General features: G+C 37.9%; 1 protein-coding gene across 1 annotated transcript in view; it reads right to left on the bottom strand.

Moving 5' to 3' along the window:
* The window catches only part of INTS7 (integrator complex subunit 7), a 91,663-nt gene that overhangs the window by 19,403 nt on the left and 56,024 nt on the right, over window positions 1-16,236 (bottom strand). The window contains exons 10-13 of the mRNA XM_007096162.3: window positions 15,207-15,304; window positions 12,441-12,680; window positions 10,737-10,874; window positions 9,458-9,664 (exon numbers count right to left, since the gene is read on the bottom strand). Of these exons, the coding sequence (XP_007096224.1) occupies window positions 9,458-9,664; window positions 10,737-10,874; window positions 12,441-12,680; window positions 15,207-15,304 (683 nt within the window). The remainder of the gene's footprint in view (window positions 1-9,457; window positions 9,665-10,736; window positions 10,875-12,440; window positions 12,681-15,206; window positions 15,305-16,236) is intronic.

The following is a 16,236-nucleotide window of genomic DNA, read 5'->3' as shown; positions in this document are numbered from 1 at the left end:
CTGGAGCCTGTTTCAGATTCTGTGTCTCCCTCTCTCTCTGACCCTCTCCCATTCATGCTCTGTCTCTCTCTGTCTCAAAAATAAATAAATGTTAAAAAAAACATTAAAAAAAATTTTTTTTTAACGTTTATTTATTTCTGACAAATGGAGCAGAAGCAGGGGAGGGGTAAAGAGAGAAGGAGACACAGAATTCCAAGCAGGTTCCATGTTGTCAGCACAGAGCTCGACGTGGGGCTCAAACCCACGAACCGTGAGATCATGACCTGAGCCAAAGTCAGAGGCTTAACCAACTGAGCCACCCCAGGCACCCCACCACCTTCCTACCTTACTAACCTGAAATTCTCATCACTGGAATCATTAATAGGATTTTTAAAAGTTGGGAGGTGAAGGAGGAAAGAAAGATAAGGGCAGAAGAAACATGGTGCTAGACAGTCACTGTTAAAAAAACATGTTGTCTCATAGCTGCATTTTCCCACTGTGAGCCCAGATTAATACTAAAAAGAATTTCTGAGTAGACATGTTTAGAATGCAGAGAGAGGCTAATGGAAGGAAGAACAGTTCAAAACAGACAAATAAGTTTCAACGAAGATGGAGAAATATCAGGGTACTTATCCAGGGTCCTGGATAGTAAAAGCAACATTTGCTATGTAGAGGGGGCAAAAAATGTTAAGTCAAGCCAGAGACTCATTGGCAACGAACCAGGACAACTTTTAACTACTCAGCAACTACTCTAGCAGAGAACTGAGCATGGTGCTTTCAACACAAGGCATACCAAAAATATGCTAAATTAACAATAAATGGAGGCATAGTGAAAATAATTTTCCTCTGATATGACTAGCTTAAAACATGCTGATGCTGTTTGCTCCTTAGATACTACCTCACTTAACACTATCCTTTCAGCAGGAGAGCAACGCATTTGACTTAGGGAAGTCAGGTACAATATTACCATCTAGCCAAGTATCACATATTGACCTTAGTGTACTTCTCTCTACTTTTAACGTCAAATAGTAAGTTTTGTTATTTGGTAGTATTCATATTTTACTCTAGGACTTAGCCACTCCCTAGAACACACACCTGCTCTAGTATCCTTCTTAAATTCCAAGGTCCTTGATGATATTTAAAAGCTACATATAAATAGAGCTCTAGTAGTTAGAGGTAATAATTGTACTCAATATAGTGAATTCTGTGGTTTTCATGCTTTTGGGATGTCTGTTCTAATCATGACACAGCATAGATTAGGAGATCAAACAGATCAGTTCAATTGTTTTTAATTCCTTAGAGATTTAATTTGCTCTTATAAGACCTCCTCTGCTCCTTAAACTACTACCTGCTATTTTTAACTTACTGCTTGTCAATAACTTTACAATGGTCAGGAATATAAGTAGGTGTATATGATACTTTTATATAAATACAGACCATCTGACCAGACAAAAAACACTGGCAATCTTGTCCCAACATGCATTATAAAAATGAAAGAGAAGCAAGATGTAGTTACAATGAGGGAGATTTACCGCAATTCTGGATTTATTTTTGAATATTTTATTGATGATATAAGATGGTCACCTTGAAAGTGACTGTGCATCTTGGATTGTGTTAAACTGAAGGAAAGCAATGCTAGATATAACACATGTTCAAAAGAACATAGAAAAGATAGGTTTGTCATAGAGGTCAGAGGCTTTACGGTAAGATCACCCATGAAAGACAGAAAATGTGTAAGAAATAAAACTTAGATTTATAGCAGTATGCATAATGCTAATAAGGAATATAAAGGATATTATTTACTTTTCTTTGTATTGAAACTAAAGCTTAAACAGAAGTTGGGAATCTAAGGTTAACAGGTAAAGCAAAAATTATATGTAACTAATATTACCCTTGCAACTTCCTCAAGGAGGAATGATATTCAGTGAATTCAACACATGCCAATGAAGGAACAACAGACTCAGAGCTCTCCCTACGGCTTACTCTGAGGCATCAGCTAATTGGGAAGAGCTATCCCCACTATTTGGATTGCTATTTTACTTCCCCGTTAAATAACTATTTTTCTCCTTCCTTGCTTTTTTCCCCTTCCTTCTTTCTTTTCCCCTAAACATTTACAGTTAAATCTTTGTTAGGTATGCAAATAACACTACTTAACTGTTGACTTGTAGTACTTACCCAATTTTCTTTTTTTATTTTTAAAGTTTATTTCCTTTGAGAGACAGAGAGACAGAGAGACAGACAGAGAGAGAGAGAGAGAGACAGAGCATGAGTCGGGGAGAGGCAGAGAGGGAGACACAGAATTCAAAGCAGGTTCCGGGCTCCAGCACAAAGCCCTACGCAGGGCTTGAACCCATGAACCGTGAGATCATGACCTGAGCCAAAGTTAGATGCTTAACTGACTGAGCCACCCAGGTGCCCCCGGGGCCACCCAATTTTCTAAATGGAGCTACCTAAAGAAACCAACATGGCTTAAAAGAAAGCTATCTGATGAGCCCAGTTAAAAAACAGGGTGTGTGTGTGTATGTGTAAGCCATAATGCAGACTTTGGACCTGGCAACCACCATTGTACTTTTGTTCCTATAAATCCAACTTCTTTACATATCTCGTACAAGTGGAATCACGTATCATGTGTCTTTTTGTGTCTGGCTTATTTTGCTTACTATAAGCTCAGATTTTGAAAGAATAAGCCAAGCATAAAGCAATCATGGCCTAGACTGTTTTAGACCAGGCCTCCTGCTAACAACAGCAGTGAAGACTGGATACAGTATTAAGAACATCTATTTGAAAGCGCTGAAGAGCTTAAGGCAAAAAAGGATTTTGAAGTAAAAAATCATGGAGAGATGGAAAATGCAAGGAGGTGAGACTGACATTTGGTAACATTTTCTCCCTTGAGATATTTGCTAACTTGCAAGCTGCTCCTGAGAGTCGGAGAAGCTGAGCAGAATTGCTGGCAATCTCCTAGGACCAAGGGGGTGCTGGGAAGAACATTTCAGGCTTTTGGCTATAACCTCAAAGGGCTACGCCCCAGGAGTCAGGAGAACCCAAAAATGTACTGGCTCTCTCCAGGACTGAAGCCTAGCTTTGAATCAGTTCAGTCCTTGGTTGGATTAAGGTGATCTTACCCTAACTGCCTGCCAAGGGCAAAGAAAGAGATGTAAGGCTCTGGATGATGTAATTGGATACTTTTTCATCCACAGTGTCCAAAACCAAATAAAAAATTACCTAGCATACAAAAAAGACAAAATTCTCCAAACCAAGAGGCAGAAAAATCAGTCTAAGACACAAGCCACAATGGATCCGGAAAACAGAACATCAGACATGAATTAGTTAAAAGAAAGTAAATGGCAAGACAGAGTCCTGGCAGAGAACTGGAAAATATAAAATAGCCAAATGGAAATTCTGGAACTGAAAAAAAAAAAACACAACAAATGAAATTAAGGACCTAATGAATAGGTCTGACAGCAGATTAGACACAATGTAAGAATCACTGAATTGGAAGATAGGTCAGAAGAACATACACAGAGCTAAGAATAGAGAGATAAAAAGATGGAAAATGCAGAAGAGAATGTAAGAGAAAAATGAAACATGGTGAAAAGAGTTATTGTAGATATCTGGAGTCCTAAATGAAAGAGAAAGGGACAGAAGCTATAGCTGAAGAGACAATGGCCAAATGTTTGAAAATGATCAAAGTCATCAAGCCATAAATTCAAGAAACACTATGAACCCCAAAAAGCATTTATACTGGTAAGAGTCTGAGCTGGAAACCACCATGGGAAACTTTTGGTGGTATTTATTAAAGCTGAATCTCAGTATATCTTATGACACAGCACTACCATTCAGAAGAAATGCACATGTCTACCAAAAGATGTACATTAGAATATTCATATCAAATTACTCTTAATAGTCCCAAACTGGAAATAATCCAAATGTTCCCCAGTGATATCAAAGATAAACAAATTGCTTTAACAGTCACCAAAAGAATATCACAGAGCAATGAAAATGAATGAATTACCACAATGTGTAAAAACAATAAAATGAATGAATAAACATAAAGCTGAGCAAAACAAGCTACAAAGGTAAAGGAAGCATGAACTGGGGAAAAAAATTTTAAAACAAAAACCATAAAGGAAGAAGGACCAATAACTTAGACCATTAAGTCTTAGACTACTAAGAACTACTGTTCATCAAAAGATAGAAAGTGGGGAATAAAAGCTACAAAATAAGATATTTGCAACTCGTATCACCTATAAAAAAACTAGTATCCAGAACATATAAGGAACTCTGACAAATCAATAAGATAACCAGCCTGCTAGGAAAATGAACAAAAAACTTCAACTTTCACTTCTGTGAAACATCTTTTCTCTCTCTCTCTCTCTCTCTCTTTCTCACACACACACACACACACACACACACACACGCATGCACGCACGCACGTGTGAGCGCGTGCACACACACACACACACACACAAAATACAAGTGGCCAAATATGAAACAAATGTTCAATTGTTTCAAGAAAATAGAAAGGTAACTACTGAATGGGAGAAAAGATGTGCAAATCCTATATCTGACAAGGGGCTAATATCCAAAATATATAAAGAATTCTTATTAACCCAATAACAAAACAAAACAAAACAAAACAATCTGATTACAAAATTAGTAGATCTGACTAGACATTTTCCCAAAGAAGACATAAAGATGGCCAAGAGGTACATGAAAAGATGCTCATCATCACTAATCATCAGGGAAATGCAAATCAAAACCACAAGATATCACTTCATATCTGTTAGAATAACCATCATCAAAAAGATAAGAAATAAATATTATCAAGGATGTGGAGAGAAGGAAACTCTGATATACTGTTAGTGGGAATGTAAACTGGTGTTAGCCACTATGGAAAACGGTATGGAAGGTTTCTCAAAAAACTAAAAACAGAACTACCATATAATCCAGCAATTCCACATCTGGGTATTCATCTGAAGAAAACAAAAACATTATCTCATATATGCACCCCCATGTTCATTACAGCATTATTTACAATAGATATGGCAACAACCCAAACGTCCATCAACAGATGAATGGATACAGGAAATGTGGTGCATATATATAATGGAATATTATTCAGTCATAAAAAAGTGAAATTTTGCCATCTGCAATAACACCGGTGGACCATGAGGGCATTATGCTAAGTGAAATAAGTCAGACAAAGACCAATGTTGTATGATCTCATTTATATGTGGAATACAAAACAAAAAACAAACAAAAAAACCCCAAGCTCATAAATACAGGGAATAGATTTGTGGTTGCCAGAGGTGGGGAGGTGGGGTGGGGGGGTGGCAGGTAGGTGGGTGAAATGGGTGAAGGGGGTCAAAAGTATAAACTCCCAGGTATAAAATAAATAAATCATGGGGATATTGTGTATAGTATGGTGAGTATAGTTAATAATACTGTATTGCATGTTTGAAAGGTGCTAAGAGAGTAGATCTTAAGTTGTCAGCACGAGAAAAATTTTTATAACTATGTATGCTGATGATGGATATTAACTAACTACACTTACTGTAGTGATCATCTTACAATATATACAAATATTGAATCATTGTGTTATATACCTGAAACCAGTATGTTACATGTCATTTATAGCTAATAAATAAGAAAATAAGTAAGTAAAATGTTTAATTGAATTAATGACTTGAGAAATGTCAATCAGAACTTCTAGAATATACCAAGTCAGGAGAACAATGCAGAGCAACAGAACTCTTATACCCTGCTGGGAGGACTAGAAGTTTGTAAACCACTGTAGAGAGGCTCCTGGTATTAGTTAGTCAGTTGAAGGTACACATAACCTTGCCATTATCCTCCTAGGAAATATATCAGAGCAGTATTTCTTAGCAGAGGCAGGAGTGTCCTGGGCATTTCAGGATTAAAGCCAGTAGCAGTCCCCCTTACCCTATGACAAAGAGAAACATCCCCACACACTTTGGAGCAGGGGACAGATACACCGCTTCAATTGAGGTCTACTGCCCCAGAAGAGGGTTTTCAACCTCAGTGTACCAGCCACATTTTGAACCGAGTAATTCTTTGTTGAGGGGACTTGTCCTGTGGATTGTTGGATGTTTAGCAGCATCTCTGGCCTGTGCTCGCTATAAATGCCAGAAATACCATGACAAATCACGATGACCAAAAATGTCTCTAGACATTGCCAAATGTCCTCTGGAAGGATGAAATCATCCCCAACTGAGAATGACTGTCCTAGAGAAAGCTTTACATAGGTGTATCGAAAGACATGTACAAGCATGTTCACAGCAGTACTGTTATACTAGCAAAAAATTGGAAAAATGAAAATTTCTATCAACACTAGAAGGGGCAAAAATATTCATATGATATAAGAATATACAGCAGTAAAACTGACCTAGAGCTTCACACGACAAGATGAATAAATCTTAAGAACATCATCTAGATGGGGGAGCCTGGGTGGCTCAGTCGGTTGAGCATCCAGCTCTTGATTTCAGCTCAGGTCACGATCTCATGGTACATGGGATCAAGGCCCGAGCCAGGCTCTGTGCTGACAGCGCGAAGCCTGCTTGGGCTTCTCTCAACCTCTCACTCTGCCCCTCATGCACACTGTCCCTTGCACACACTCTCTCTCTCTCAAAATCAATAAAACTTTAAAAAAAAAAAAAAGAACATAATTTAGATAAAGCAAGTTGAATACAAATATGTAGGATTCCTTTTTATATAAAATTCAAAAACAACATAAAATGGTACCTTGTCTAGAATTACAAAAAAGCACATTAAAATTATAAAGAAGGGCGAGGGAACGGTACACACAAGATGCAGGATGGTGGTTACCTTTGTAGGGTAGGAAATGGTCTGCAAACATGGAGGAATATGCATGAATTTTAGAAGCTATGGTAATGTCCCATTTCCTGAAGATGACAGGTATACTTGGATATTTGTTACATTTTTATATACCCTCTACAATGCATATGGAGATGTTATACATATTCACTCTTTTAAAATAGATAAAGTTAACAATCCACCATCGTAGGCAGAATGCTAAGATGGCTCCTCTGGTTCATATCCCTTGGTATCCACATCTTCAGTAATCTCTGAGTGTGAATGAAACCTGTTACTTGTTTCTAACTAATGCAATATGACAAAGGTGATGAATTGGGGGGATGTAATTTAGATTCTTAATGAAGTTACTTTGTATCAATCAAAAGAGAGATTCGTATATTCTAGATGGATCTCCCCTAATCAGGTGAGCCCATTAAAAGACAGTCTTGAAGGTGAGAGATCTTCCTGCTGGACTTGAAGCTTCCACAGATTCTACAGCTGTGAGGAAATGAATTCTGCAAACGTGAGTTCTGAAGAGAACCCTGCGCTTCCTTGAGCCTCAGACAAGACTGGCCCTGGCAGACACCATGACTGCAACCAGGTCAATATGAGCCGAGGACCCAGCTAAGCCATGTCTGGATTTCTGGCTCATGGACACAGTGAAATAATAAATGAGTGTTGTCTTAAGTCACTAAATTTGTGGTGATTTGTTACACAGCACAGAAAACTAAAATACTTTTTACAATTTTTATTCTTAAGTAGCAAGATAACTGTATCATTAATCACTGTGTTGGGAAATTAGCTACCCAGCGTCGCTGTAGGGTCCCCATAAGCACAGAATGTTGAGCTTCTCTTGTTTAGTTTGGCTGAAGGAGGTAATTCACAGAGCTGTACAATCTCACATCAGCTCATTCACGTGGCAGGAGTAGAAGGGCGTCTGTGCTCATATCTTCTCAGTTACAAAGATGCAAAGCTAGTATCAAATCCACACTTGCCCAATGAATGATAAAAATAAAATCTTTACAAAAACCCTGATGGTATAGTACAGTAAGAAATGTGGAAAGTTCCAAATGACTGTAAGGATCATACTGCTTTCTTCTCTAACCTGTTATCAAGAAGAGAATCATTTCCTGATTTTTTTTTTTTTTAACCTCAAAGCAGCGTCTGGCACATAGTAAGTGCTTATGGTCTGTTGAATAAAAGAACTCCATTTCAAAAGGAGATGATGTGAGGCCCAATAACCTGCCTTAGGTCATAATATGTTAACGGCAGAGCGGAGATGAAGACAGGGGCTTTCTGTCTGTCAACTGAGTACTTTCTGTCTATGTCAGAATTCAATCCTTAATTACTGCCAAGCCTCATTAAATACACATACCACACAAATCATTAAAAGACTATTAAATATTCAACAGGATTTTCATAATATTAATTCTGTCTGCTTCACTGTTCTCTGAGCTTCTTTCACGGATGGAACCATTTTCTGTGCTGAATAAACAAGCCCCATGTGAACTAGAAAATGAAATAATTTTACTGATCGCAACCAATAACCATACCTTTTGATTTTCTGAGGCATTTATTAGCCTGATATAGGTAACAACACTCTTTTCCTGGAATAATCAAGAGGAAAGAATCACAGTAGTCCCTGCTACTGGGAGCACCATGAGCCAGAGAGAAGCCATTTGTGTGTTCCTGTTTTTAAAACAGCTGCTGATTAATCCTAGCTAAAAAAGAAATTATACTTCAAAAGATATGTACCACAAGAGTCTGAATATTCTGTCTCTTTTGTGACATCTGTTTACTCTTTATTCTACTTCGGAGCATCTCTTTTGGGATGGCCCACCATTAAGAATAGTTTAGATTATGTGATAAACATATGTAAACAGGTACCAAAAGTTTTATGGTTCCATGTAAATATATACAATCTTAAAAGTTGGGTGACAATACTTACAAATTGTCTAATTTTGATTATATAAACTCTTTACTCTTGAGGGGAAAAAAATCTTTGCATTAATACAGAACACGCTCCTCTTGGATATAGGTTCTTACTTTGGAATACGACTCATTTCAAGGAAATGTAAGAAATGTTAATGGTCTGCCCTTCCTGCAACCCCTTTACTCTCCTGGCAGAGAAAACAAAAAACAGTAGCTGGCTGACTATTAATTTGAATAGGAGGATATCACAAAGGGGTAAAAAATGGGACGCTAGCATCCTTGATAATTCCTTCTTTGTCTACAAAGTAAGAAACTCTAGTTTCTTAGTGAGCAGCTTCCAGGCATGAAATAGGGGGCAGGGAGTTACATGTGATGGTTGGTACTGAGCCAGTACGTCTTATTACTAGGAGTCTAGAGAGGAAATACCTATCTCCATGTGTCCTTTCTGCATGGATTCAGTAATCCTTCTTCTCTGTGGTACCTAGTACTTGGCAAAAACAAAATGATAAACTTCCATCAACTTATGAATATTAAAAAGTGGGGGAGGGGTTAAGGATTTACTACCACGTCCTATTTATTGTTTTAATATTGCTAAATCTATTTATCAGCAGATTTTTCAAGGTAGTTAGAACAGAATAACCCAAAAAGAAAAGGGAGACCATTCTCACACGAATCAAGTTATCACCACCAAAGGAGAATTAAGAGTACTTACTGTTAAGGAAGCAATCCCTTTGTGGTAGAATTTTAAAGACTCAGCAATGCAAGAAAGTGCTGAACTATAGTTCTCCTCTTGCAACCCGGTGAGGCACTGTTCTGCATGTGAGAACTCCTTCAGACTATTCAGCCAGAAGTAGAAATGTTCTGAGGCAACCTGAGTCAGCAAACTCTGATAAAGCTCTCTGGCCATGTCATGGTTACCCTAAAAAGGGGGGGGGGGGGTGTGCACATGATGAGATTCTTACACTTGAATTAGGTAGTGAGGCAGCTAAAAGACTAACTCAAACCTTGGATAAGTTTTAACAACCATTCTTCACATTATATAATTCTTTGAGACTCAGTCTAAGTATTTCTTCAGAGAAAATATGCTGAGCTGCTTTTATATAACAGAATGCCTGAAGTTCTTTTCTAAAACAGTTCCAAAGAGAAAATAAATGGAATGAACTATAACTCACATCTAGAATTTTAGTTCAAACTATAGAAAGTATGAACACCTACTGTATGTCATTCTGTATGAGCTAGTTAGTGCAGTGGGGAGGTGGGGTGTGAACTCCAGGAAGTTCCCTGAAGTGATTATTAGCAGCACCGTGAATGCCTCTCGAAATGACCGAGGGAGGGGAGCTGTTGGGGGAAACGTGAGCTCGGTATCCTGCAGTGCCTGGATGCTTGGGGGTATTGACTATAACAAAGAATTGTTCTCTCGATAGAGCTCCTCCCCACATTTGAGAAACACCGTAAAATGAGAACATGTGTTACAGTATCTAGGATAACACTTCTCAAACTTGCTCTCTGGTCTTATCCCCAAAGGATTTCTATACTGTCCAAGCTCTATATTTCTCTCAAACAAAATAAAAATTGTTAGGCTTTTCATATGGCCGAGAAGGGAACAGCCTACTAAAACGTGCCCCTATCTCCAAATAAGAATGACAAGGTTGGAGAGAGAGAAGGAAGAAAGATCTGGTGTATTGATGATGGAGGATGAAAGTGGTGGGTGGGAGGCAGCTGTGGTTATGAGAATACAGGGCAAAATGAAGTGGCTGAAACTCTTCAGCCAAAAAGAGTTCATATTTTTGGAATTCCCGTGGAACTTTCCCCATCACAACACACGAGAAAAGGTATAAACTAGGTCCTTTCCATTATCATCTTTCAATCCCGTGACTAAAACATACTTCCATATTTACTTTCCATCTTGACTAGGGGTGACAATCACACAATCAAAGGTTTGTAACCTGTCACTTTCACCAACCCAGTTCACACAGAAGGATAACACGTACCATTCTGGATGCCTGTCTGGCAATTCGGTAAACAGTCCATCCATTGGAGACACTTTCGAGCTGCTGCTTAATTACTGCCTTTACTTCAGCGGATAGTGCTTTCTGACTTGCTACGAATATCACAGTGGCCAAACTCACCTAACGTTGAGAAAGAAGTAAGAAAAATAAGGAAGAAAACATGTAATTCTATCCAATGTCATAGATAACTTTAACCAAAAGGGAGAAGAATTAGAACCCATCAAAAAAGAACAAAATTTGTTTTCCTTTGACATTTATTAATTTTCCACTTCGAAGTCATTAAGCAATTTATCCCACTGCTCAGAGTATTGTTTGTAATAGCAAATAATCAGAAACAATGCCCATAAATACGGATTAGGAGATTATGATATCACACAGTGAAATACCATATAGTAGTGAAAGGGGTAAACCAGAGATACCCTTATCTATTAGATGGCTCCCACCAAACAGGCAAAGAGACAACATGCAAAAGATTTCATGTAGCAAGATAACCTTTATATAAAGTTAAAAATATGAAAAGAATATTGTTTATTACTTAGGATATATACCAAGGTAGTAAATGTATAACATGCATGGGAACGATGAACACCAAATGCAGGACAGTGGTTAGCTCTGGGAGAAGGAAGAAGATACTATTAGGGAGGTACATAGGGAAGTACAATTCAACTGTACTGGTAAGATTTTTTTTCTTAAGCTAGGTGACGGATGCAACTGTTTTCATATTATTCCTTATGCTTTAATATTATGTTTCATAATTTAAAACTGTCTCACAGTAGTACTAACAAAAAAGGGACAAAGAACATTAGTTGAAAATGCTGCTTCAATAAAAAATAAACTTGGCTAACTGTGTCTTAGTATTCTGAAGCTGATATATACAAAGGTCCACATAAGCTGGGATAACTGTATGATGTCATTCCCATGGCTACTGCCACTTGGTCATCAAGGGTAACTTTTCCTGGTAGGAATGAAATGGGGGTAATCTTTTACACAATTTTCCCCGGAGGATTAAATATAAAATGAGCTTGAGTAAGAAATCTCATTACACTTTTCTCCAAGCCCTAAATTCAGATGACCACAATATGAAGCAGCCAACTTAAGGCTTACATCTCATTTATGCTTATTTAGAGCGAAGCCTACTCTCAGCCCTGGAGAACTTCCAACTACACGTTATTATATAGCTTCCCTGTCTTCTGTTTCTAAGCATGCACCTTTCCCAACCCCAGGACTATACTGAAACCTAAATAGGATTCTAAACAGCTACAGAGGTCCTGAATTGGAAAAGAGGAATTTGAGCTAATTTATGGTCACTGTTATCATTACGTCCTTAACTTACATTTTTGAAAGTACAAAATAGGGTTTAGTTCATTACTGCTTTGCATTAGAAAGGAAAAAAAATTATTTTCACTTTGAAATAAAACAAAAATATCAGACTGGAGGCTTGGCTACACTAAGCAACTTGACAGGGCTTGGGAAGAATGCGGTTTTAGATTTGAACTAAACAGAGCTTTGTAAATCAAAAGTGGAAATAGTCAAAAGCTCACAGTTCCAATTCTGTTCTGACTTCAGCAGACTCTTGGTCTTACATAATTAATCTAAGTAGAGTCAAACAGTAACGCTGACTTCCTAAAGTAATTCCCACTACACCAGATCTATTCATCCCTGGCAGTTTCAAAGGTGGCTCTTTACCAGAAGTTCCTGTTGCTTGTCTGTGGCTGACCGTCCGATCACCTTGTAGAGCTCCATGAGGTCCCCAAGCATTCCGTCGCCCAGCACTGGCAGCTGCATGGCAATGGCCGCCAGGCAATGGCACATCAGGATCCGCGCGGCATCCTGAGCACTGTGCAGCTGGGTCAACAAGGTCTCAACCACTGACTGGCTAAGATGAGGCCTGCCCTTGGCTAGCTTCACCATACAATTCAGAGCAATCTGCACATTGAATAGAAGATGGACCAGTTACATGCTGAAGGTATTAACTGAAGCTTTAAAGAAAAGAACTTCGTACAAGTGATTAGGAAATATCAAGGAAAAGGTTTTCTGTGGGCATAACATTTTCCTGCCTAAGAAACACACGGCATACTGAATCTTATTATCAGGATCTGAAAGTGAGCCATGTTTAAATGAGAGTAAGTCGGGACTGTATATTAACCACTCATTTCAATGTAGGCCTATTTAAAAAAAAGACTTGAGATGAAAATCACAACAAGGAAGAGGCCATATACATGCCAAATGGGATATCACCATGCTGCACTTTCGTTACTTTTCAAATACTGCTTCTGAAGTATGGTTTGTAAACTTCCCTATACCAGCATCACCCAGGATGCTAACGAAAATACAGATTTCCGAACCCCACCTGTCCCAAACTTAATAGATTAACTTTTTTTAGTATTTGGGTTACTAGGAGTTTAAAGTTCAAAAAAGGTGTCCTAAATGACACTGAGGCACACTGAAGTGGGAAGAGACTTCTAATTTTCTTTCTTTCTTACTTCTAACCTGAAATCCAAAAATCAATTGGCTTTAGAACTTCCATTCGGTCCAGTTAATGGCATCGACTAATATCCCAGCCACCAAAACCAGAAACCAGAAGTCCTCTCATTTTTATGTAGCCAAATGACTGCTACATTTAGTCATTTCCATTTTCGCCAAATCTTCAATATCCACCTCCTTTCCATTCTCTCTACCACAACGTAAATCTCTTCCTAATTTCCATCTCTTGAAAGCATGGGCCCGTTAACCCACCTTCACACTACAACCATGTAGCTTTCAGTACGTGTTAGGAAGACACAATGAGGTCTTCAGAACCAGACAGGTCCAAAGTTGAAGATCAGCCTGCCCTTGATCAGCTAGGTATCTTTCAACAAGTTATTTTATCTTTATGAATCTTAATTTCCTCGTGAGCATTAAAGAGGGACAAATTTCACTAGATTGGTTTTTTGTAAAGAAAAAAATATATATACAAGTTGTCAACAAAGTATGGCACATAGCAGACATATTTAAATAACAATAATAACTACAACAAATGTTACAGCATGTCCATTACTTTAGAAATTTTAATATTCCCTCAACTACCTTGAGAATCAAGACAAAGTTCCTTGGCATCAGGTCTGGTAACCTGCTTGACAGAGCAGATCTTCCAGATCTCCTAATTGTGTCATGTAGCCACAGGGGGCTATTCACCCATCTTCCAACATGAGAGGCAGATTGCTGTTTTCATAACTTCTATAACAGTCATCACTTGGATTCAAATGATCTTTCCTCAATACCGAAATTCTACCCCATCTTTCAAGGTTTAACTCACAAGACAGCTACTCGTTCAAATCTTCCCTAACATCCTTAGTTCAACTGAATCACTCTTAACTCTGTCCTCTCATTAGAACTGCACTTTGATTCGTACTACCAGGGAACTTAGTGCATTCTGTTTGGTATTATTGTCCCTTAGATAAATGTCAGTGTGTTCTAGATGGGGAACTCCTCTAATACAGAGACCTTTCTTGACCATCTATGTATGTCCCATGGTGCTGAGGCCAGTGTTTTATTGACACCTACAACTGGTAAGAAAAGGATTTGGTTTGTTTTCTTTCTCTCTTTTTTAAAACTTTTATGTAAATGTATTGTGGCTCCAAAGGGATTCTGGGGATGAATCATTTGCCAAACACATTTTTATTTAACTAATATCTTCACTGTTCATCACTGTGACATACCTTTTCTTAACATTCTAAACTAAGTTATGACTTACTTCGAACTGAATCATAACTTAGACAAGCTATCATTCTTATATTCTCTAATATCTACCTAATAGCCTTTTACTTCTATTAGCCCCACCTTTCTTAATTTTGTACCATCACAAATTGTATTTCATATTTCACTCCAATAAGAGTAGGCTCATTTCACATCTTAAAAGCCTTAAAAATCTCCAGTGTCATAATAAATTTTAAATATCTCTTTTAAAATCTCTTATCACTGTTACCTCAGATTATAAACTTCTGTAAGTACAGGGGCTCTGCCTATTTAATTTTGCCTTATGTTGCCTAGGACCTTCATATGTATTTGCTTCAACTAAATAAACACTGTCAACTGAAGGCAAAATAGGCCAAAGTTTGGGTTTTTACTTTGTCTATTCTTTGGAATAACAATGGTCAAAGCGATAATTTTGAAAGTGAAGATCAAGGGCAAATTGTGTGTTTAAGCCAGAGTTGACAAACTACTGCCCTTTGGCCAACACCTGCTTGGTTTTGTAAATAAAGTTTTACTGCCGTACCACCACACTTTCTTTCTTCCCCTTATGCACACCATCCATGGCTGCTTTGTCCTATAACTGTAGAACTGAGTAGTTGTGACAAGAGTGTATAGCTTGCAAAACTTAAAATATTTACTATTTGGCCCTTTATAGAGACTGCCAATCCCTAGTTGAGGCAATAAAAACAGGCATTATATTAAAATAAATGATATTTTCACCTTTAACGTGGCTTGAGCACCTGGACTATCATCTTGACTACAAAGTACCAAAAGGGATTCCAGGCCAAAGACAGCATCTTGTTCCAGTGCCAAAAGGTCTAGAGGAAAAACACTAAGTTTTACAATGGTCAAATGGAGAAGATTAAATACACACACACACACACACACACACACACACACACACACACACTTAGAAGAAAAAACATTAAGGACTGAAAGATATAGGAAACACTGTCATGTGTAAAGCTAACCTTCCTGAAAAAGTACATGCACCATTACTTATGAAATGTAAAGGCTATCTTTAGACTTCCACTTTCCACTACTTTACTAATGATTATAAAAATATATACATTACATCAAACTAAAAACTTTCTGCACAGCAAAGGAAACCATTAACAAAATGAAAAGGCATCCTGCTGAATGGGATAAAATATGTGCAAATCATGTATGTGGTAAGGGGTTAATATCCAAAATATATAAAGAACTCATATGCAGCAGTAAAAAACAAACTATCCGATTAAAAACTGGGTAGAGGACCTGAAAAATCATTTTTCTGAAGGACACATCCAGAGGGCCAACAAGTACACGAAAAGAGGCTCAACATCACCAATCACCAGGGAAATGCAAATCAAAACGACCATGAGAGATCGCCTCACACCTGTTAGAATGGCTACTGTCGAAAAGACAAGAAAGAACAAGCTGGTGAGGATGTGGAGAAAAAGGAACCCTTGTGCACTGCTGGTGAGAATGCATATTGATGCAACTGCTCTGGAAGGCAGCATGGAGGTTCTTTAGAAAACTGAAAACAGAACTAGTATATGATCCAGCAATTCCATTTCTGGATATTTACTCACAGAAAATAAAACTGATAACTCAAAAAGACATATGCACCTTCATGTTCGTTACAGCATTATTTATAACAGCCGAGATATGGAAACAACCAATAAGATGATGGATAAAGAAAATGTGGTATTGATACACAAAGGGTCATTATTCAGCCACAAAAAGAAGGAAAACCTGACATTTGAGA

This window comes from Panthera tigris, chromosome F3, assembly GCF_018350195.1.
Source record: "Panthera tigris isolate Pti1 chromosome F3, P.tigris_Pti1_mat1.1, whole genome shotgun sequence".
Lineage (NCBI taxonomy): Eukaryota > Metazoa > Chordata > Mammalia > Carnivora > Felidae > Panthera > Panthera tigris.
This window is presented reverse-complemented; position numbering and strand designations above follow the sequence as displayed.